Source organism: Pelobates fuscus, chromosome 1 (genome assembly GCF_036172605.1).
Source record: "Pelobates fuscus isolate aPelFus1 chromosome 1, aPelFus1.pri, whole genome shotgun sequence".
NCBI lineage: Eukaryota > Metazoa > Chordata > Amphibia > Anura > Pelobatidae > Pelobates > Pelobates fuscus.
In genome coordinates this window covers 322,453,731-322,478,645 of record NC_086317.1, presented here as the reverse complement: position 1 = coordinate 322,478,645, position 24,915 = coordinate 322,453,731, and the positions used below count along the sequence as shown (strand labels likewise).

At 41.7% G+C, this 24,915-nt stretch overlaps 1 protein-coding gene across 1 annotated transcript; it reads left to right on the top strand.

Annotated features, from left to right (window-relative positions):
• The first annotated feature begins 2,773 nt into the window (after window positions 1-2,773).
• LAMP1 (lysosomal associated membrane protein 1) lies at window positions 2,774-24,915 on the top strand. The gene is made up of 9 exons (XM_063459672.1): window positions 2,774-3,022; window positions 16,750-16,862; window positions 17,095-17,311; window positions 17,439-17,600; window positions 19,560-19,759; window positions 20,806-20,928; window positions 21,065-21,128; window positions 21,586-21,756; window positions 23,801-24,915. The coding sequence occupies exons 1-9, from the start codon at window positions 2,947-2,949 to the stop codon at window positions 23,938-23,940; spliced, it is 1,266 nt and encodes a 421-aa protein (XP_063315742.1). The 5' UTR covers window positions 2,774-2,946; the 3' UTR covers window positions 23,941-24,915.

The window sequence follows — 24,915 nt, the reverse complement described above, 5'->3', positions numbered from 1 at the left end:
TTCCTGCAGGACTCAATCCATAGGCGTGCAGCGGGGATTAGGATGTGCCAGGCACACCCGGCACACCCCGTGCGCACGCCTATGGTTGCAGAGAATCTTGCTCAGTCTTTCTGGTTTGAAAACTTTCTTTTTCTTACAAACACACAGTTCTTTTTCTGTGCATATATTCTTAGTCTCTGTGACACAGTGTAGATTCTTTTTTCTCTTCAAGTTTTATTTCCCAAAACTCAGCTTTGTAACTCAATTCATCCCCCCCCCCCCCCCCCCCCCCTCTAGAAGTGGGAACAAAACTTGAATAGAAGACTGGCTGGCTGGCCAAATGTAAAATCTTTAGTTTCTTCTGTGTCTTTTTCTAGTTGATTGAAATAATTCATATATATATATATATTTCTTTTTGGGTAAAAGGCTTGCCATGTTAATATAAGTCTATATTAACTAAAAATATTAATATGCAATCTGACTTACGATTTCTTACAGTTTATTCTTAGTTACTGATACATAATAAAACAACAAAGGATGTTACATTATCATGGATGTTCAACAGCAGATGCTAATTGCAGGACTCCTGAAGGGAGAGTTACATCGTTGCATAGCTGTACAGGAAGAAGAGCCAAGAGAGAGAGAGACCTTGTGTCCCTTTGTTCAGTTACTATATAGATGTGCCCATACTGACGTCAGAGTATCCCCTGGAAGAGCCATTATTTGGTGAAACGCGCGTTGGGACAGTTTAGTGTAGTGGTTGGCGGATAGATTAGGAATGATGCTGCAGCTTATTATGACTCTGTAGATAAGCCACCACTCTATGGTTTTATCACACCTTTATTTTCATTTACTTTCATTTTCTTTTACTATTAGACAACTATGTGGATGTGGGGAGAGCGGGTAGGGTTTAGATTTTTTTTAAGGGGTGCCCACGAAGGCATGTTAGGGAACTACTTGGAGCTACAGGTTATCCCTTCCCGTAATCACAATTTACCCTTCTACCCTCGATGTGCTCTATTTCTCAGGAGTTTCTCTCTTATAGATACTTATTTATTCTCACTTTTGTTACATTTGTTTCTACTAGTTGTTAGTATCTCCTTTTTGTTTAATTCAATTTACCTACCGGAGGTGTATACTGTTACTTTCTGCTTCGGCTTGCTTGTTCCTTTTTTATTTTATTTATTTGTATTTAATTTGAATCATTATTTGGTTTCTATTTTTCTACTCTTTTTTTCTCATTATTGGATGGTTTTGTTAGCCTGGCGCTGGCTAGCATTTTATGATTAATTACGAGTTGCATACCCCAAAAATCAATTTATATTATATTTATTAAAGGTTATGTGTTATTAATTACTTAAAGGACCACTCTAGGCACCCAGACCACTTCAGCTTAATGAGGTGGTCTGGGTGCCAGGTCCTTCTAGGGTTAACCCATTTTTTTCATAAACATAGCAGTTTCAGAGAAACTGCTATGTTTATGAATGGGTTAAGCCTTCCCCCTATGTCCTCTAGTGGCTGTCTCATTGACAGCCGCTAGAGGCGCTTGCGTGCTTCTCACTGTGATTTTCACAGTGAGAGCACGCCAGCGTCCATAGGAAAGCATTATGAATGCTTTCCTTTGTGACAGGCTGAATGCGCGCGCAGCTCTTGCCGCGCGTGCGCATTCAGCCGACGGGGAGGAGAAGAGGAGGATCGGAGGAGGAGATCTCTCCGCCCAGCGATGGAAAAAGGTAAGATTTAACCCCTTTCTCCTTTCCAGAGCCGGGCGGGAGGGGGTCCCTGAGGGTGGGGGCACCCTCAGGGCACTCTAGTGCCAGGAAAACGAGTATGCTTTCCTGGCACTAGAGTGGTCCTTTAACTTTGGGTTGCTTCCTAGCCTTGGGAAAGTCTGGATTGTGAGGTACTAATATTTATCTGCCTCCAATCCCTTCTCCCTCTCAGTTTCAATATCCCTATCCAATTAGGGGATAATCCCCACTTTATTTAAGCAACCTGACACACTCTCGGGCTACACTAATTCTGTATAATGACGTCAGAGTATAACTCTAGCCAAATAAGGACAAGACCCCCAATCCACATTCCAGAGTTCTCATACGAGAAAACCTTGTGACTTATTGATACCATCTATTACTAATGTCAATCCAGACATCCATAAATAATCAATAGAATATGCAATATTCTACACCGACCCATATTTTCTATTGAAATTTTTTTTTTATTTTCACTTGACAGATTAAAATATTTGATGTATAAATCAGATAAACGAATCCCTCTCTTACGTCTTTCTTGACTGGCCAGTTTGATCTAATATCCTCTAGTTACTACTTTGTACGCATTCCAAAGGCATTGGAAGGAAATTCCCTCTGAAGCATTTTCTTGGAAAAATAGATCTGACTTTTTCTCAATATAATCAGCATTATCTTTTGAATCTAGTAAAGTATCCTTCAGTCTCCATGCTGGGGGTGAACGTCTTTAGAACGGTTTGCCTAGTTACCTGGAGTCTGCTACTAATAAATGAGAGTCAAAAAACGTTTAAGCAGTAGCTTCTGTTAGCTCTACTTTGCCCAGTCAATGAGCAAAACCCAAAGCCAAAGAGGCTCTGGCTCTCTGTCCGCAGTAATGCATACGGGGTTATGGTGTTTGGAGTCTATAACAACTTTACATTTCAATTTACAATTCATCATGAATTCCCAACAATTATCACTTTAGTGAACAACCTGAATAAAGTTAATAAAGTTGTTGCGAAAAAAAAAAAAAAAGACTGTCACAGCCTCGTGACACCGTGACGTCATCTCACATGACTTTTCCGTGTGAGGAGCTTCGCCCCAGTGTTTAGTCGCTGCAGAGGTCCCGCGAGACTCCCTCCCTGCCGCCCGTCACAGCAGCTGCCGGAGACCCCGCTCTCTCTCTCTCTCCTGTCGGTTGGCCCTGTCCGCGCGCGCTGAGCACGGTTAGCCGGGGACCATGGTGAAGCTAGAAGCTGCCGGGAAGCGGAGACTCGGGGAGTGCGCCCGGGGTCTGACACTGCTCGCTCTCATCAGTAAGTATGTCCTGCAGCTCACTGGGTGTGAGCGCTAACGGCCCGATCCGGGCCGGGGAAGGCAGTGACAGGCAGGGAGCGGGACATCACGTGACGGGGATTTGATGGGAAGGTGACAGGCCGGGAGCGGGGCATCATGGGAGAGAGAGCTGGCTGTCACAGACCATGGACAGCAGCCCGGGGATACCCCCCCCATCACCCCCCCCCCCCCCAAATCACACTATCCGGGCTCCCCCCCCCCCCCATCACACTATCCGGGCTCCCCCCCCCCCCCCCCATCACACTATCCGGGCTCCCCCCCCCCCCATCACACTATCCGGGCTCCCCCCCCCCCCCATCACACTATCCGGGCTCCCCCCCCCCCATCACACTATCCGGGCTCCCCCCCCCCCCCCATCACACTATCCGGGCTCCCTCCCCCCATCACACTATCCGGGCTCCCCCCCCCCCCCCCCCCCATCACACTATCCGGGCTCCCCCCCCCCCCCCCCATCACACTATCCGGGCTCCCCCCCCCCCAATCTCACTGACCGGGCCAGAGGGGAAGAGCCCTCGGCTGACCTCTTTATTCGCCTAGAAATCTTTCAGCCATTAGTTAATTAGTTTGCTTGGCTGATTTATTATACACTGGATTACATTTATTATCCCTGCCTTCTTCACGGATTGCTCTTCTGCTGATACTGGTTGACATCAAACTGTATGGATATATATATATATATATATATATATATATATATTAAATAAAGCGAGGTCTTATACCTTCATTCCAAATATTAAATAAATATAGAAAACCTAAAAAGCTAACCAGTACATGCACACAGGAGGATAGTAGACATTGGGGCAGTCCACTCCTTATGCGGAAGTCAGACTGTTTTTTAAAGGAGTAGCAGCTTTGTTATATGCTTATATTATCTATTGTTGGTATGGGTTGTTTTATTAAAGGACCACTATAGTGCCAGGAAAACAAACTCGTTTCCTGGTACTATAGTGCTCTGAGGGTGCCCCCTCCCGCAGGCTCTAGGGGGTGGAAGGGGTTAAATCTTTTTTTTCCAGGGGAACTCAACTCCTTTCCTGTCGTCTGCTGAATGCGCGTGTGCGGCAAGAGCCGTGCGCGCATTCAGCCAGTCTCATAGGAAAGCATTCTCAATGCTTTCCTATGGACACTGGCGTCTTCTCACTGTGAAAATCACAGTGAGAAGCGCCAAAGCGGCTGTCAGTGAGACAGCCACTAGAGGCTGGATTAACCATTAGGTAAACATGGCAGTTTCTCTGAAACTTCTCTGAAACTGCTATGTTTAAAGCAGAAAGGGTTAATCCTAGGTGAACCTGGCACCCAGACCACTTCATTAAGCTGAAGTGGTCTGGCTGCCTATAGTGGTCCTTTAAGGGTTTGTGGTTTTCAAAGTGCATGATGTGCGTTTTTATGGGACTGTTTGTGGGATTAGAGTTGGATGGGAATGTGCTGTTAGTCTTTTGGTGGTGTTTTAAAGGGATTCTATAGTGTAAGGCAGGAGTGCCCAAAAGGTGGATTCCCAGATATTGTAGAACAACTCCCATGATGCATGGGCCACGAGCACATTAGGCCCTCCCCATAGGTAAGCATTGCTTCAATGCTTTGCTATGGTGATTTTACTGACACTGGATGTTCTTATGGAGACCGTGAGGACGTCCAACATCAGGCAATCAAAAGTTGATTCGCCGCCAGGAAGCACCTCTAGTGGCTTTCCGATTGACAGACACTAGAGGTAGTTTTAGTCCTGCAATGTAATGATTGCAGTTTCTCAACAACTGCATTTATTTACATTGCAGGACTGAGTAGGACTTGGATGCTGCACCCAGACCAATTTAATGAGATGAAGTGGTCTGGGTGTCTATAGTGTCCATTTAATTATAGTTTGCAGTGCACATGACATCCTAAAGTGGCAAAGGTCCACAATGGTCATTGGCTGTTAATTGTTATGAAATATTGCTCTTTAAATATCCAAAGACTATTATAGTTTGTATAAGGTTGGCAATGTTTAAAATTATTCTGTCAACAAATAGGTAAGCAAGCCTTCAATGTAAAAGTATTATTAGGCAGACATCATCTTGAAAATGTCATTTTTTTTTTGTCTTTTTTTTTTTTGTCTTTTTTTCTTGTCAACTTGGTCCTTAGTAAATAGACTTAGTTTACAGCATAGGTTGCATGTCATTGAAAGGAACACTAGAACGTTAAACTTTTGTTCTTTTACTTCTTTAGACTAAGGGACCATTTTTAAAAAAAAATTTTTTTCTCAATTTAAAATGAAACTAAACTTTATTTCCGCGCAAAGTCGGTTTTCTTGTAGCAGCCCATCTGACTCCTGTAAAGATAATCAGAACTGATGATCTCATAGAGAAACATTGAAACCAATGTTTTTAAAATGGTGTGTGTGTGTGTGTTATGACATGACACTAAACATGAAGTCCTTAGAAAGTTGAAGGTCTTTTGTAAAGGACTACTAAAGAATCTCAGTGAAGTGGCCTGGTTGCAGTGGCCCTGTCCTTTTAACACTGCAGTGTGAAACACTGCCGTTTATTTTATTTATTTACTTTAGAAACTATAATTTTTACATTGCAGGGTAAAATCCGCCACTAGTGGCGGTCTTCCTGACCGTCACTAGAGGGGTTTCCACGGCACTGAAATAGTAAAATTCAGCCACGTGACCAAACAGCCCCCTTATCAAAGCATTTAAGTGCTTTCCTATGGAGAAGCATGCGTGTTCGCCGTTCATGCGTTTTAGGTCACCAGTGCTGCTCTGAGTAGTATTGGTTTGTAGCATCATCATCACGGAAAGAGGGGAGCTAAGCTGTGCGAGTGAGCCAAGGCAATGGTAAACCATAAGTAAAAGTTATTACATTTTATTTATACAAACTGGTATTCCTAATGGTTTAGTGTCCTTGGCCTCTATAACTAGGGCCAAGGACACTAAACCATTAGGAATACCAGTTTGTATTCCTAACACTTTAATGTACTTATAGTGGCTGGCAGTCACTAGAGGCATTTTTAAAGGTATACATTTCTATTTGTCAATGTGTACAATATTTTTTTTTTTTTGTTGGTGTGGTACGTCCCCATTAAAAATCAATAGGGTACAACATAAAGCAAACCATCCAAATTGATATGAATGTATTTATAACAGAAATTGTCTGTTTGCAGTGACTTGTGTAGAAGGTATTATGGGAAACTTTGAATTTGACATTTCTTCAATCAAATGCCTTTCCAAAAAGAGTCACTCATTTTTTTTAAGATAACTTTTCCCACAATACATGCCTCTCTATTTATCCTGTCCTTCCTCCGATGCCTTGCGAGATTTTCAAGCGTAAACCTAGTTCAGTTTTCATTGCTTGCCGCTTACTGGGTGTGCGCGGCTCATGGAAGTCACCATAGTGCTTTCCCATTGCATATTGTGCACATGAGAAAGCAGTGATATTATGTCACTTGCAACAATTAGAATATGGCGTCCCCAGGAATGGGGATCCAGCTTTGTGAACAATCAAAGTTTAATGTACAGGGTGGTGAATTGGGAACAAATAAATACTTATTGGTGAAGCATAAAAAAAAAAAATCTATATATGACAGTTGTTTTAATACCACCTTCCAGCATGATAACCTGTTTGTGTCGGAAAGTCAAAAACAGGGTTACCTCTCTAATAGCAGCAGTATTTTCATTTGTAAATGTTGACTTTAATTCCCCAATATTACATTTTCTTAAAATATAAATGTATTTGCAATTCTGGCTTTTTTTTTTTTTCTCTCAATTTATTTGTCTTGTTAACATTATTGTTGCAGTTTGCTGAGCAGGCTGATTTTGCTACAATACCGGAGGTGTTTTGTTTATAACTTTGCTAGGGTGCAGCTATCTTACAATCGTTTTGCATTACTCAAACTGTAATTGTAACATAATATTTGCTGTTGCAGATACACGTGATACCTTAAAACCTGTTTCTTGTCTTGGCAAAGGCTTTTATAACATGTGACTGTAGAAGGCTGAAACACAATACTGCCTTTGTATATTTCCTATTTGCAAAGGAAAGAAGGCACTGAGAAAATACATTATATAACACATTTTGATCCTGTTTATAAAACAGTTCAACAATGCTGGCCCAAGTGGTATATAAACCCACAATGGAGTAACCCTTACAATTTACATTTTCTAGTTTCATTGTCTTCTTTACCCACTAACACCAGGCAACATATTAATTATAAACTTTTACATTAAATATAAAACTCCTGTTAATGTTTTTCTTCTTTAAATGTTAAAGGGAAACTAGTCATCAGAACAACTTTAGCTTAAAGGGCCACTGTAGGCACTTAGACCACTTCAGGTCATTGACGTGGTCTGAGTGCCAACTCCACCACCCTTAACCCCTTAAGGACCAAACTTCTGGAATAAAAGGGAATCATGACATGTCACACATGTCATGTGTCCTTAAGGGGTTAAAGGAACACTATAGTCACCTAAATTACTTTAGCTAAATAAAGCAGTTTTAGTGTATAGATCATTCCCCTGCAATTTCATTGCTCAATTCACTGTCATTTAGGAGTTAAATCCCTTTGTTTCTGTTTATGCAGCCCTAGCCACACCTCCCCTTGCTATTGACAGAGCCTGCATGGAAAAAAATGGTTTCACTTTCAAACAGATGTAATTTACCTTAAATAATTGTATCTCAATCTCTAAATTGAACGTTAATCACATACAGGAGGCTCTTGCAGGGTCTAGCAAGCTATTGACATAGCAGGGGATAAGAAAATCTTAATTAAACAGAACTTGCAATAAAGAGCCTAAATAGGGCTCTCTTTACAGGAAGTGTTTATGGAAGGCTGTGCAAGTCACATGCAGGGAGGTGTGACTAGGGTTCATAAACAAAGTGATTTAACTCCTAAATGGCAGAGGATTGAGCAGTGAGGCTGCAGGGGCATGATCTATACACCAAAACTGCTTCATTAAGCTAAAGTTGTTCAGGTGACTATAGTGTCCCTTTAACCCTGCAAGTGTAATTTTATAAACTGCAATAATTACTTTGCAGGATTAAGTTCTCCTCTACTGGCTGTCTACCAGACAGCCATTAGAGGGACTTCCGGGTTCTTAGACGACTTTTGTCGTCTAAACGATGCTGGACGTCCTCACGCTCTGCATGAGGACCTCCAGCGTTGCCAGAATCCCCATAGGAAAACCATTGCCATGCATGCACATTAGGTCTCCGGCGGAGAAGCGGCGGCGGAGCCTGACACAGCGCCGAGGGACATGGGCGCTGGATTCAGGTAAGTGTCTGAATGGGTTTTAACCCCTTCAGTGACGGAGGGGGGCACGCCGGGATTCTCTAGTGCCAGGAAAACGTTTTTTTTCCTGGCACTGGAGAATCCCTTTAATAAAGCAGTTTTTGTGTATGGATCATGCCCCTGCTGTGTCACTGCCCAACTCTGATTTAAACCACCTTTGTTTCTGTCCATGCAGCCCCAGCCACACCTTCCTTGGCTGTGACTGATACTGTCTGCATGAAAACAAAATGCGTTCACTTTCAACCAGATGTAACTTACTTTAAAAGTTTTTATCTCCCGCTATGTAAATGGAACTGTAATCACACACTGGAGGTCCTAATGGAGCGTGAGAACATCCAGCTTCCAATAACGGACCAAAACTTTGTTTGGATTCAAGAAGCCCTCTAGTGGCTGTCTGGTAGACAGCTACTGGGGGCAGTCTTAGAGCTGCAATGTAAACCTTGCAGTTCTCTGGAATGTTTAACATTGCAGTTGCATTGCTCTGAAACTGCAATGTTTAACATTGCAGTTCTCTGGAACTGCAATGTTTAACATTGCAGCACTAAGTGCAAAAGGGACACAGCACCCAGACTACTTCAATTAGCTGAAGTGGTCTGGGTGCCTACAGCGTCCCTTTAAGCTCTTAAGGCACACTAAATTGTGGAATAGAATTTGGGCCCATGTTTACACTTTGCTATTTGGGTAAGCAGTTAAAAAACAAACCAAAAAAAACCTGCTTTCTTATGAAGCTCTATTATGACTAGTTGGCGCCAAATTCAAACTAGAAATTCTGACTTAAAACTGTTAATGCTCGGGGCGGAGCCTGGCAACCTGAATTTCTACTGCTGGACTTTACAAGTAACAGGGGGAGATCACATCAGTGGCAAAACTCTTGCTCCAGGTCGAGATCGGCGGCTAATAAGGGGAGCTGACGTGAGGCCTACTCACACTACCTACGAGGGAGGCGGCCGACCCCTCGGCAGAGTGCTGTATTGTATGCCTGCAGTCTCTCCTTCCCCCCTCCCCCTTCCGGTGGGGGTCATCCCGGCACACTCTTCGCAAGCTGTGGTGACGGATTACCAGCGATGCACCCTCCACCGCAATCAGCGCGTAAAGTTCAGCAGGGGCAACTTGACTGGCGCAATGGCGGACGCCACGTGTGATGGTGATCATCATGAAGCGCTGGCCAGAGCTCTCTCAAGGCTGGACAGCATCTTTGAAGCATTCTGGCAGAAGCTACCCCTCAGATGCAGCTTGCCTGCCCCACAGACTCCTCTACCCCACTCACCTGAGCAATCATCTCGATGTCCTCGGGGACAACCGGAGGATACCAATTGGCGAAAAACACGCCTCAGGTGGAGAAAGCGGAACTCGAGACGGGCTGCGACTAGGCCTGCTCCAGCACCACACAGTGCAAGCCCTAAGACCCCTGAGCGGGCAGCAGACAGAAGAGGTACACGGAGGGAGCCAGAGAGGCTGCATATTTTTCCTGACATCACACCTACCACACCCAAACTACCTGACCGACAAACCAACGCTGCCTTATGGGACTCTACCCTGCCTGTAGCAGGTATTGGCTGACTTTGACCCAAACATGGCCTGGCTTGTATAGCCCAACTTCTCGATATATGTATGAGGGCTATTTAACACTAAGCATTGTTGTTGTCATTAAAGGGACACTCCAGGCACCCAGACCACTTCTGCCCATTGGAGTGGTCTGGGTGCCAACTCCCACTACTCTTAACCCTGCAAATGGAAAAGGAGGAAATTGTGGTGGAATGAACACAAACTCGTTGCAAGGAAGAAAAAAAAAAAAGCAGCATCATCTCTTAGGAAACAGGTTGTCATAACATGGGTTGGCTGTTAAAGGTTGCCTTGCAAAAGATATGGAGATTATGTTTCAGTTTCTGCAAACACTTGGATGATCAGTTGGGGAATATATATTCTTTAAAGGAACACTGTAGGGTCAGGAACACAAACCTGTGGCCATCTGGGGCCCCCCTTGTCCGCCTAAATATAGTAAAATCTTACTTTTATTCCAGTTTGCTGCTGGTTCTGCCCCTGATCTGCCTGCTTGGCGGACATCATCAGAAGTGTTGATCAAAGCCAATCACAATGCTTTCCTATAGGGAAGCATTGGATTGGCTGAAACGGTCAAGGAGGCAAATCAGGGGCAGAGCCAGCACAAGCTGAACACATTCCTGACTAATCAGCGTTTCCTCATAGAGATGCATTGAATCAATGCATCTCTATAAGGAAACTTCAGTGTCTCCATGCAGAGACACTGAATGTAGTGTGCAACACGCCCCAGGAAGCACCTCTAGTAGCCATATAAGGAGTGGCCACAGGAGCTATCCTTAGGCTGTAATGTGAACACTGCATTTTCTCTGAAAAGACAGTGTTTACTGCAAAAAGACTGAAGGGAATTATTATACTCCCCAAAACAAATACACGGATAAAAAATAGCAAGTGGTATATTTTCTTCTATCTCAATAACCAGACTTTAGAAAAAAATACTACAGGTCCTGGTGGTTGGTTTCAGAAAGCCATCAAAAAGACTGTAGTAAATCAATAAAATGGCAGATTTCAGGCTGTTACATAGGTCCTAGAAATGGTTACAAGGCTTGAAAATGTTCTATAGCCAGAAGGATTAAATATGGTATTCGAATTGCACGTGAGAGAGCAGGTCTGCAGACTCTAACTATTAAATGCACATTGAACAAGAGCATTATCCACCTCCGGTTTGGTTGTCAGAAACCTCTCCTGGTCAAATTTTATAGGGCGGCCACCTAGTCATTCATATTTTCACCAGGCACGGAAGCTGGACTATGTGAGCTTTGGGAGAAAGATGATAAAGACTATTTTTGAAAAAACAAACCAACCCTTTAATTGCTACCAACGCCCTTCCAGTATCTTTTAAGAAATAGGGTATCTGTCACAATTGACAGTTGGACACAGACTCAAAATAGTCTATAGTAAATGATTTGGAGACTGCTCTTCAATTCCTAAAAAAAACATATATATCTGTAGTGAAAAAAATATTGTCTAGGGGCGGAGCCTGACCGGGGAGCTGTGCAGACATGCTTTTCATGAGCTCCCGAGCCTGGACCCGATTTTCATTAAAAACCGGGGGCAAAACACCCAACCCTGGACCCCTACTCACCTCACCGGGCACCATGGAGACATGGGAACTGGGGGACACCTCGCACACTCAAGCACCCACAGTGCTCCCAGATCAGAGGCTTGGGGCCTACACTGAGCAGGGAAGGGGAGAGACGGCCGCTCTCCCGACCCACCGAAACAAGCGTCACCCCCCCCCCCCCCCACCAAGAGCGGTGGGGGTTATCACGGTCCAAACCAGCATGTACCACAAGCCGACCTGGACTGCGGTTGAAAGCTACAGAAAGGGACATGCATCAAACAAGCGAACCGCCGCTAGTAAAATGGCGGCTGCAGACCACGCGGCTGAGCCTGCACCATCTCAACCCTTACATGAGCGCCTGGAAACCCTTCTCTGGCAATTCTGGGAGAGACTGGAGCGAAGGGAGGCCCAACGAATCCCCACTCGATACAAGGTGGAGGAGTTAACAGATATCGCTAGGCGGACGTAGCAGATCCCGGGCAAAGCCGCCTTACCTCGAAGGGCGGAGTGCCCATCTGGGCTGGGGGTCACTAGGAGACATCCTCCAAAACACCGACCACACCGCAGGAAGGTCACCCGCCGCTGGCGGCGGACGACCACCAGGGCCTTCCTCAGCGCCCACAAAGGGAAAGACCCGGCCTCAAGAAGCACCCGAGTCTGTGGTCATTTGGTGTCAGCCCCACATACAGCCTGGAGCTGGGGAGAAGCCTCCCACTGCACGAGTTCACCCTCCCTACCCCAAGATTCTCAGATGACCACCACTACAAAGCCCAGAAAGAACCGAGATCCTGACAATCGGAGGAAGAAGACCCACAGACCAAGAGCAGAGGCCCACATTACAGCCCGGAGCTGCAGAGTCGCGGATTTGCCATGCCACGAAATGCTGACAACCTGTTTGCTGTATCTGAAGCCCAGCCCGACGGACCGCACGCCGGATAGGGAGACTGATGCACCCGAGCAGGGAATGGACTGTCCACAAAAGCATACACAGGGAATCGGCTGAACCCAGCAAACAAAGCCCCTCTACGCACCTTTCATGCTGCCAGGCAAACGGACTGACTTCGGACAAACCTCAGGTGTATATTGACTGATCTTACCTAGCCTGCGACCTATCTACTAGATAAAAGCCTGTTTAATTACACTCTAATAAATCACTGTCTAGCATGTAACTAAATAATAGGCAATTGTATAACCACTGTGCCATAGCCTGAAATGACGGTCAGTAGTGTGTATCTATATCGCTCACACAGTCATAACCGCCGCCCCAGTACTGCTCTAATAATCACGCGCTATAGTTACAGGCAGTGCTTTACTCTACCTTCTGATACTCCACGCTACTATACTACTATTAAGTATGGCACACTACACCCAAGCCACGCACCTGTAACCTTAAGCGCAACTAGCTCAACCCTATGCATACTCAGCACAGCAAATTATACCACACACATCATGGCTACACGGCTGACATCTTCATACAATATTTCAAAAAGGTGGTCAGATATGCAGCAGTTCCGTGATAAGGTGTGCCGATAAGCCACAGTTTTTATAAAACATGCATTGCTTCTCATGTTACATAAATGTTGTAATCCACTGGATGGTTCGCTTATGTTTAACTACTTTACTATTATTACTCTAAACCTGTTAGTAATATTATAGAATGCTTGAATAATATAAAAGGAGGCAGTCACTCATAGGAGATGATGCATTGTGTTAGCATGAACCCAACCTGTATGACAAACGTACATCCTCTTCTCTCTATTCTGTATCCCATTTACCAATTGCCTCAATAAAAGAAAGATTGACAAAAAAATATTGTCTAAAAGGTGGTAGGATTTGGGGAGTACTACCGCTCTATGTATGCAAAAAACAAACTGTATATGTACCCAAACGTATTTCAATAATAGAAGCAGCAGTACACCTTCATTCCCATTTTTCAAAACATTTTCATGTTTGCATAGAAAATTGTCTCTGCAATTTCCATTCCCTTGTGTGCTGGTACTTTTTATGGAAGGATCTAAACTGGAGCAAACTTTTATAACTAGCATTAGCAACTACTAAAAAGTGACAATTTTGGGGGGCGGAGCCTGGCTGTGGAGCTAACAGGACGCACGCTGTAAGAGCTCCTGGGCCTAAACAAGCAGATTGGACTATAAACTCGGGCCAACCTGGTGATTTGGACCCGAACCGGCAGAACCAGGCTCGGTAAGCATCTGGGTACCGGGGGATACCCCTCACGAGTGTTTAAGCCACTGGAATCCCCGGACCGAGGCTTACTGCCTAAACCGCGTGGCGCTGCAGAGAGGCGGCCGCTCTCTCAGCCCACGAAACCGCTGAGCAAATGCCGCAACACAGCTGCCCTCCTCCCCCCCCCCGGACCGGAGGGGGTTATCCCGGTCCAGCTTCAGACCCAAAGGAGCACAAGCCGACAACACAAAGTCACAGCACCTATTTAAAATTGAGGCTGCACACGAGGGAATGACACACGCTGGCCCACGACTACTAAGCGACGACCTGCCAGCCCGCATCGACCTATCGTTCGCAAACTTCTGGAAGAGGCTGCAGGAGAAACTGGTAATCGGAGCCGGACAAAGCACGGCACCACAACGACCTACCTCCCTCCCTCAACGTAACGCCTCTATGGCGCCGAAATCGGGACAGTATGGGCCCTGTCGGACCCCGCAGAGAAGGAGAGTAAGGGGAAGCCGTAAAGCTTCAGACAGCCCCGCCTGTCCGGTAAATGATATACAGACACAAACCGACCCACAATGCATGACCGCCCCTCCACGACCGGGTAAGCGCTTACCCCGAGGGCGCCAGTCACAGCACTTACAAGGCACCGGTGGCGGACACTCCGTGCGGGCAGCGAACCAGGCACCACCTCACAAGATCAAAACTGCGCAGAAACATAAGCTTGGGGTGAAGACCTCACCAGAGAAACCGCAGCAGCAACTAACGTCCTTCACAGTAGCTCGGTGCAAGCTTCAGCCTGACAAGCAGGGACCGGACGAGCCACGGCAGACTAGCACCTGCAAGTACATGACTCACCCCCAGATGCTAATGCCTCTGATTATGCTGAAGCACTTTAACATTTTTCCTGACCGCACAGAGTTCCTGTTCAGTACCCTCATGCTGGACAGGTCGGTCCGTCAGGTGGGCATAGGCTGAAGGGACTAACTTAAAGGAACACTAATACCACTGGCAGCAACCCACGGCCCGGACACCTACCTAGCAATAAATGTACCTATTGAACTGCAAACACTTTACTATTATTATTATGTCTCCATACTTCAGCAACATTGAACAATTAATTCCACATAAGTTTTAAACTGTGTAGTCTCAGTGCAAAGTCGACCTAATGTCATGTTAAGTTGTTGTTTAACAGTTCGCCCCACCTAGGGAAAGCATAAACTTAATTAACCTTAACACATAATGCTCTGTACTAAGGTTTGTCTTAACTTTAATTGCCTTACCGAGAGATATTTGCACTGTTTAAGCCTAACCTCATGCCATATCTTTTATAGTGCATAACACTTACTTAATAATTTTACCATCTACATGCCAGGTCTCTCCCGGTGTGATGCTCCTGCCTGATTGTTCCCACTGATAAGTATGCTCAAGCATCCACCATACGGTAGTAATTCACTGCAACTTCTCATTCCTGTTCAACGTGTTAGTATTTAGTTACATGGCCACTCGGGCATAACCCTGGACTGTCAGGGATTTTTTTCTTATACAGATGAGCTAGGGACTCTTATGTTGAAAACATGTTATAATATGTTTTTATTCTTTTAAACCCTGGTTCCTGTATTGTAACATTACATTACTTTTTCAGCTAAGATGGCTATCAGAAATTAAGACGTTAAATGTACTCCTCAATCATCTTTAAAGTTACCTATACTCATATAAAGCGAAAACTTACTTGTATGCTGATAACTAAAGATATGCCAGTTTACCTGTCATGTATCGGCCTCCTTAACACGTGCCTAATTTGCTAATGTACACACTATGATTGTACCTCCTACAAGGAAATAAGCTACTTTGTTTTAGCATGTTACTTATACTTATGTAAAGCGATAACTTACTTATATATGTTTGTTAAGCCTGATAACAAAAAAAAATGTGCCAGTTAAGAATACACCCCACATGCTCGCGTGGAAAACGCCTGAGGATTGCCTTTGGGGTACCTCGAGCCTGTCTGTACTATATGCGTGCACTACAAAAATAAAGAATTTAAAATAAAATTAATGTATTGTGATCAAAAAAAAAGTGACCATTTAATTATTAGTGATCATTATTTTGATTGCATGTATTAAAGATATAGTAAAGTCTTACATTGAGAAGACCTCCAAATTTATTTTTGGGAATAAATTATGGAAATGTTCATAAATCCGTTGCGTTATTTAAAAAAAAAAAATGCATATTCAAAACTAATAAATTGAGCCGGAAATTAGACAGAAAAATGTCAGACACTTCGATAAGTTTCACACTATTGTTTTTAGATATATAATGGGTCCTTTTCGATAGCCGAGAGAGACTATCTAGTGCAGAGTTCAACAACCTATGGCATGTGTGCCATGCAAGGCACTGGAGGATGCCAGAGTCAAACCGGCTCTAGCCTATCAGGAGTTCCAGTGGGACTTCAGATATGTTGTTCAAACTGAGCTGTGATTCCAGATGGTGAGGGACAATCCTCCATTTATGCATTGCAACATTTAGAGGAAGAGATCTCTACTGACAATCCACATACATGCACACAACCCTACAAGCAGCCTCTCACATGCAATACCAGAAGCAGCCCCACATGTACACCCCACCAAACACACAATGTGACATATCCACACACACACAATTCCACAAGCAGCCCATAGTCACATGTATCATACACCTTACCCCAAACTGGCTATGAACATCTACATTATAACCGCTCATATACAAACAAATACAATGTTACAAAGTGACTGCAGCACCCATAAATAACACAAGTAGAATATGGCAACCGACACAACTCAACCCAATTTAAACAAATAGGACAGGTACGCCAAGAGACTTCAAGATTTTGTTTTGTCACAGTACTACTAAAAGGCTGCATTCCACTGATCTAGTAACTACTTCGTTAGAATGCCTTGATTAAAAAACTGCCCCATCTTATTCATGCTTTCTCTCCCTAGTGTCAAAATAAAAACCCTGATATTGAAACATTTTTTGAAATGTCTTGTGACATGACACCTGTTCTTTTTGAAACTTAAAATGACTCCGTTGTAAAGTGTGCATTTATCAAGACTAATAATTATTTGTTCATTGCAGGTCTTTTTCAGACTGCATCCTCTATTCGATTTGAAGTAAAAAATGGAAGCAATGCTTGCATAATTGCAGATCTATCTATTAATTTTACAGTTGAATACAAAGCACTTAAACAGGTATTTTTCTCATTTTACTCTTGGCAAGATTTTTTTATTTTTTTTTATCTTACTCTGTTTTTATATAGTACTTATTTACTTTTAATTTTAAAGGGTGGGTGGTATATAAAATTCCTTTGGCTAGAATTAAGTTACATTCATTCATAGTTGAGGCTTTATATCTTTCTAAATCATTCACCAACTAACCAGACCAGTTATGCCTGTTGTACTTAATCACCTATCTTTTCCTCAGGAGAAAATTACTTTTCCATTGCCAAGCGATGCAAAAGTAGGTGTACAAAGCACTTGTGGCAATGCAACCATCTCACCAAGTTTAACCATCCAGTTTGGAGCGAATCACTCCCTGAGCATAAATTTTAAAAAAGACTCTCAACGCTATGAAGTCGTTGAATTGATTTTTGTATATAACTTATCAGACACTAGCCTGTTCCCAAATGCAACAGAAAATGGTAAGTTGCACAGTTTCTTATGTCTTTCAGATTCATAATAATTTGAATGTATGTATGGTTTTCAGAGAAATTAAACCTTGCTTCTCCCCCCGTCCCCCACACTTTTTTTATTTTATTTTTTATCTAGGAACAAAGACGGCGACTTCAAATAGTACTTCAATTTTTGCCAAAACTGATACAGCGTATAAATGCTCTAATCCACACCTCATTGTGATGGAAGCCGTCAACGCTACATTTCATGATATTAAACTTGAAGCCTATTTGACGAAAAATAATTACAGTGAAAATGGTATGATATAATTAAATAGATTTCAGTGGAACTGGTATTTCTTTAAAGGTTTTTAACGTTTGTCAGACCCCGTTTTCTCATCCTGTTGTATGTGTACCGTACAAGGTATATCTGAAATGGTTATGCAAGGGTGCTCAATCTTTGGTAATCGGGGGCCACTGTGAAAATGTGGTACACATCGTGGGGTACACTATAGACAACTCTTATGTACAGTACAATAACAATGAAAGATTCAGTTATCGAGATCACTGGATTTTTTTTATTATTTATTTATTTATATTTTTTTAATAATTACATTTTAGGGACTATTTTTGTGGTGGCTAAACGGAGGCAGTGCTCAGATGATAGCTTGTCATTTTTTTTTTATTTATTATTTTTTTGTTGTGCAAAAGATTAACAATCATGCTTGTTATGCCACAACAGTTGACATAAACATTTCAAGAGACAGGATATTATGGTATGTAATTGAAACTGCACATTTTTTTTTGAAAAGTTACACAGGCTAAATCAAGTTGTCAGTAAATGAATATGTGTAAGGGTTAACGGAGACATGCTTTGTAGCCTGACACTTGGGTGAGTAAATATAATGGGGTAACATGCTCATTCTTAATCTATTCAGAAATGTTGTCTTTAGTTTTATTTGGAATGCTTGTTTCTAGAAAACATCCATTTACATAACTTTGTACATCTGAGGAGGAAGAAGATTCTTTCTGCATACAATAATTGAGAGGAAAATTAATTTAGAAGTAGGATGTAATGTTTGTGAATAGAAAAGAGAGGACAATAGAATGAAAGGGGAATGCGACAGGTAATAAAGATTAGTGAATGAAAAAGCACAGGAAATGGAGGAAGAATGAAAGAGAATTGCAGGGAACAATGGTATCTGAAAAGAATTTGTGGGTGAGGGAATTGCAAAATGAAGAGTTTTGTGGGAGGAAGTATAAGAAGGCTGTAGTATTGGGAAAGGAGTGGAACCGCTATGGTGAATGACAGGGGTGGGAGGAGCACAGTTGGAGTGAATTGAAGAAAATCTTAAGGAGATGCTGAATGACCGGGCCTTAAAGATAAACTATAGGCATCAAAACAACTTTTGGGTGTGCAGATCATGCCCTGCATTATCACTGCTCAATTCTCTGCCATTTAGTAGTTAAATCACATTTGTTTCTAGTTATGCAGCAATAACCACAGCTCAACTGGCTGAGTCGTACAACCTGCATGGGAAAAAAAAACAAAATTTTTTAATCCGACCATAGCAGGCTTTCTAAGTTATCGTCTGATCTGTAAATTGAACTTTAATCACGCACAGAAGGCTCCTTCAGGGTCTAAAACTATTAACAGAGCAGGCAACAAGAAATTCTAGATTAAACCGACTGTGCAATACAGGAACCTAACCTATCTAGGTTATTTTTCAGGAAATGTTTAGGAAAGCTGCATGCAGGGAAGGTATGACTAGGGTTGTATAAAGAAAGTGATTTAACTCTTAAATGTCAGAGAAATGAGCAGTGAGACTGCATGGTATATTTACCAAAACTGCTGCATTAAGCTAAAGTTGTTTTGGTGACTATTATGTCCATTTAAGTTTGTAAGAGACCTTTGTGTAAAAGGTCAGGGGACTGGGACCTGGGGGCTAAGCATTAAAAAACCTGGAAAATCCTTATTCTTGGCATATGGATAACAATAAATATTTTGAGTGTAAAAGGTTAAGGGTTCTTGTATTCAAACAGGTTGGTGCCCACCCTCTTAGAGTGCATCAAGACACTATACTTAGACACACATTATGCACATTCTTTGGGGTAGTTACCCTGTCCGTATGAGGATGTCATCTTGTAGGCTTTTTTTATTTTTTTTGCATTTTATATATAGTACATTTAAAAAAAAAATAAAAAAATAGACCGTATATTGTTACATCATAGAAAATGTGTAATGTATTATAGCAAACGTGCTTTTTTTCCTTCCCAGTAACTCCATGCTCTGAGGATATTTTACCAACGACTGCCAAAACACCGACGACTCGCCAACCAACTACTGCAGCACCAACACCTACACCAAGTGAAATTCCTAAACAAGGAGATTACACTTTTAATGGGTCATCTGGTCCCTGCATACTTGCTAAAATGGGCTTGCAGCTTAACATCTCCTACAGTAAAAGTGATGGCAAGGTATGAAACATGGCTTGCTTCTTATGGACATACCTCCAATTAACTTTAAGACTAAGACTATAAGCAAATGGCTGTTTATGTTTCAGAAATATAATTTGACTGTGTTTCAGTGGAAAACAAGAAATTTACGACACAAGAATCCAAGAAGGGACATGTGCTTTTTATGAGATGATGTAACCTGTCTGCGCTGTGCAGCTTAAAACTACTCCGTAACCTCTCTAAACATTTTGAGTATTTTATAAAATACTCATTAATTCGAAAGAATCTTGAAATTTGAATGCAGTCAAAAGAGAGCATGAGACAAAGTAGGGATTATTTTGTTTTATGGTAAAGCCCTGACCAACCTTTTTACAGAACTTTGACCAAGAATTCTGTAAGCGGGAGAGCTTTAAAGTTTTTTCAGTTTCCCCAGCTGTCGCTAGGCACAGCTGAGGGAATCTGGTTGCTTCTTGCAGATCTCAAGACTTAGTCTATGGAAGCTCCTGTGGTCTTAGTCTATGGAAGAACCAGGAGCTGATCAAAGAAGTTGGTAAATACCACGTAGGGCAGTTTCAGGTATGAATAGCTACATTCCAATGCACCCTTGGGCCTCCGTACCACAATGTCACCTCAGAGGGACTTTGCAAATTATACAAAGAACCATGCTACCAGAGGGGAAAAAAGGATTCTGTATGCGATTATACATATTGCTAGCAACTACTTTTATCATGATCAGACTGATGCATATCTCTATGGCAAACGTTGTTTTATAGTGTGTTTTGCTTTCTAAAACTGCGTCCATTGCAAAGAAGTGCAGAATGAAGTCTGAAACACAATTTGATTATGCTCCTCTGCATGTCAAGCTGGGAACTCTGAAAGGTGTTCAAGAAATAGTTTCCACGACTATCACAGAGTCCAACTTGAGATATGCAGATGATGCACAAATAATATTTATAGATACATAGATATATCACAGAAATGTATCTTATTTTCTTGCAACTGAAAATTTATTAATTTTGTAGGTTCCATAGTAATTTTATTTAGTAAACATTTTACCTCTGTTTCAGGAAGTTAAATCTGTCGTCAATATTGATCCAAGCGGTGTTAATGTGAATGGATCCTGCAGTAATAGTTCAGCAACTTTATTACTAGTTTCTGCTACAGCAAATCTCTCCCTTCACTTTGTACTGGTAAGTGTGTTTTGTGCTTTGTAAAAATAAAATTCTGTTTTTGTTTCTTTCTATTTCAAATGTGCCCTTAGCACAGTTTACAGAGTAATTTTGTATTCTACAATAATTCCCCTTGTAAATCTTAATTTTGTTACAGAATTCCACCAAATATTACCTTGAAGGTGTAGCACTAAACACAATCCTGCCTCCGGATGCAAAAGGTAATATAATGTGACAAGATGTTTGCATGATACTTTTCTTTGTCACCTTCTTAAAAATCTGTTAATTGAAAAGGGCCACCTTTCCACATTACTATAACCTCTTATTTATATTATGAAAAAGTGATTGCACACTTTGAGAGGGTGTGGGATAAGGAGGATCTGTTTACATAGCTTACCTTTAATTTCCCTTCCGTCCTTGTATTAACCTATAACTTTCTTTTCTTTTTTTTCTTTTTTTTTCTTTTCTTATGCCTCTCGGGTTTTACCTCTTCTTTTTTTTTTTTTTTTTCTCGAATTAAAGTTCAAATTTTAGACCCCCTTTCCAAACGCTTCTAAATAATTAGTTTTGCTTTGTCATGTGAATTTTAGATTGTTTCTCTATTATTGATACCTTGTTTTTGATTAGAGTATGATTCTTGTTTTTGTTCTACAAAAAAAAATATTGCTTTATGTGCAGATCATGTTTTAAATGCCAGTAATTCCAGCTTGACCTACTTTGAGACAGCCACTCGAAAGTCCTTCAAGTGCAAGTCTAAACAGGCTCTCGAAATAACAAATAATTTTACCCTAAACACCTACGACCTTCAGATTCAGCCGTTTGATGTGAATGGAGACAAATTTGGACCTGGTAAGTATGCACAGTTTTTCGACCTATATCTGTGATTTCCATGCTCTTGTACCATTTGGGCTAACTTTATTATGGGGTTTGTTTGTCTGGTTATATATTGTGTGGGGTTTTGTTGTTATAGTTTTTGTATTATTACTATATGGGCAGGAGTAGTGGCTATGGTACCAGGAGTGCACTTGGACTTCCTAGTAGAAGTAGCCTAACAATCAGGAGGCTGGTCTCTGACTACAACAGAGCCAAAATATGTCCTGCTAGCTCACAGGTGAGTGTTTCTGGGTCTCCTAAAGGAGGTGACTGGCACCTGGAAGATCCCAGTGTGCAAATTGTTTAATGGTTTGACTACTTGCCCTAGGAGTTCACAAGGGCACTCCTGGCACTAAAACCACTGCAGCATGCTGTAGTGGATATGTTGCTTGCCACCATTCTCAGATATTTACTTATAATTACTGCCTCTGCACAGGGCTTGTCACAATATGCAATTATGTTGTCAATGTACAGTGTAGTGCAACCCATACTGTAATTTGCGATTTGAGAATGGGATCAGAAATCCATGGCTAATCTGTGTCCCCTATCTCTCCCTCACACCTAATCTATGTTGATCACACTAGACTAGACAAGAGGCCCTTTTCAGTTGCATTATGCAGGCCAACTACGGCAGCAATGCACAAAGGATAAGGAATGTGTTAAAATGGATGACATATTAGTAGCCCTGTAATTAAAATAATAGGATGATCTCTGATAAAGAAACATGCCTTCTCTGCCAAATCTGCAGGGTACATAGAATGTTGAAAGTAGAATGCTAATCTGTAGAGGTGTGTTTATATCATGCACTTGCATCTAGGCCCGGCTAAAACCAAAATGTGTGTTAAGTGGAACTCATGATTCATGACTAGAAATTAAGTGTTGTCTAGATATTGTTTCTTGTATACTTGCTATCAATTTTTTGTTTATCGTCAGTAAATATCAATGAGTAAAGGTATATTATCCTTCTTCGAGCTGCAATTAGAAAATCTTGCACTGAGTGGATGCATGTTGTTCTGCGTTCATAGTATTTGAGACTAAGCAAAAAGCTTAGCACTAAAGCTCAGTGTGTGCAGAAAAAGACCCCTTGCTTACATAACCTGTACCTGTTTTGGCGTTAGTATTACATCCCAATAGTTATTTTAAAGGGGCACTGTCACCATCTGGGAACTTACGTACCAGAACATGTCCCTCTCAGGTTCTGCCATCTTCCTCCATCTGCTCCTCTTCAGCTCCTGGAGCTTCAATGCTAGGAGCAGACGTCATCGCTGTACTCTCACGCATGCATTGAGGTCTGCCGGATCCTCCATAGATAGAGCCAATTCCCTGCACCGATCACTAGTGACAGCTGTTGGTATTGACCCTAAAGCTCCACCCAGAGTTTTAGAAAATTACGTGGAAGAAATATAGTACCTAATTTGTCTCTATAGATCTCTTGACTGGGTTGGAATTTCTGTGAAATGCTAACAGTCAAAATAAGTATTTCATAAAGATAAAAAAATAAAAATTGTATTTCATAACTATTCTATTTTTTTTAAGGGGTGAGTGACTGTGCTGTTTTAATAACTTATTTAGGTCTGTAGTTGAAGGAGCATGACCTTCCTTTTATGTAGGTTTTGATTTTCTTATATATCTCAACCTGGAATATATAAATGTGCATTGGTTATCTCCATCCTGGCCTAGCTGAAGGTAAACTCTTGGCAACTGTGCACGAAGGGAGACCTTTTTGTGTTTAGTCACCCATTTATTATCCCTCACATGCCAAGAGTAGATTTTGGATTATCAGCATGTTCTACTATTTTATGCTTTCTCATGGGAATCTAGTAGCAGCATGGCAAATTCCACTACAAGGGAATTCAGATACTAAACATATATCAATTTATTTATTTATTTATTTTAATTTTTTTTCTGTTCTATGTACATCAAGCTGAAAAAAACACATTTCAAATCTTGAATATATGCATTTTATATGAGAAGAGTTTTGATACTGGAAGCTAAAATGTGTTCTTTTTCTCCCTCTTAGCTGTGGAATGTGTACAAGATGAGAATGGCATGCTGGTACCCATTGTAGTTGGTGCTGCCCTAGCTGGACTTGTTTTGATTGTATTAATCGCCTATCTCATTGGACGAAAGAGGAGCCATGCTGGATATCAGACAATATAATTTAATACCTCCAACACGTGTCATGTTACTAGTCTAGCTCAACAGATCGCATTGAAACAGTCATTTATGATTAGAAATAATTGTGTGTTCACAGAATGAAATGCTCTGATATTTTAAGAGAACTCCTGTTTTATTGCGTTTGTTGACTATGCAACCGAAATTATCATGCTCAATTTGTGTTTAAAAATGAAGAAAAAATCATCAGAATAAGAAATCAAATGTTTCACCTCAATTGGTTAGATCAGGGATAGGCAACCTTCGGCTCTGCAGATGTTTTGGACTACACCTCCCATGATGCTTTGCCAGCATTATGTGTGTAAGAGCATTATGGGAGATGTAGTCCACAACATCTGGAGAGCCGAAGGTTGCCTATCCCTGGGTTAGATGAATGAGATGTTATGCTGCTTTCTTCTAAGAGAGCGCAGTATAAAACTTTCCCAGCGGTTCTCATTCCGTAACAATGTATAGTTATTCACACTTTCATACTTAAAGGGAATTTGTTCTGTATTACAGTAAATACGTTTTGCGGATCACTCTGCATTTTAGATTTAGAAAGTAAATTACTGACATCAAACTAAATGCAACCACTTGCAGGGTATTGTGTTTCTTCTATCTTTTTCTGAAGCTTACATTCTCATTTAGCTATAAATAAGCAAATGCCACACTTGTGCAGGGCATTAACAATGTAATATTAAAATGACTTTGAATTCTTGTTTGCTGTTCTTGATGCTCTGCTTTTTCAGAGCCATTAATTTTGTAAAAAATATTAAAAATGGGTGTCATTTCTTAGGGTTTTCCCCAAATGTTGCATTTTCTTTCCTTTTTGAAGTTTCAGGTTTGGATGATATCTTTGCGCACATGTACAGTATAGATAAGTATATGCTGATTGCCTAGCTTTATGCCTGGTTGGGGTTGTAAAGTTCAAGAAATGTTTGCATTGCCTTAACAATGCTAATAAAAACCCTGTTTTCTTTA

Bases quoted from the DNA above. Each gene is read 5' to 3' on its own strand.
- LAMP1 (XM_063459672.1), top strand. From the start codon at position 2,947: ATGGTGAAGCTAGAAGCTGCCGGGAAGCGGAGACTCGGGGAGTGCGCC. The intron at 16,863-17,094 runs GTATTTTTCTCA...TCTTTTCCTCAG, and splicing joins AATACAAAGCACTTAAACAG to GAGAAAATTACTTTTCCATT. The intron at 21,129-21,585 runs GTAATATAATGT...CTTTATGTGCAG, and splicing joins CCTGCCTCCGGATGCAAAAG to ATCATGTTTTAAATGCCAGT.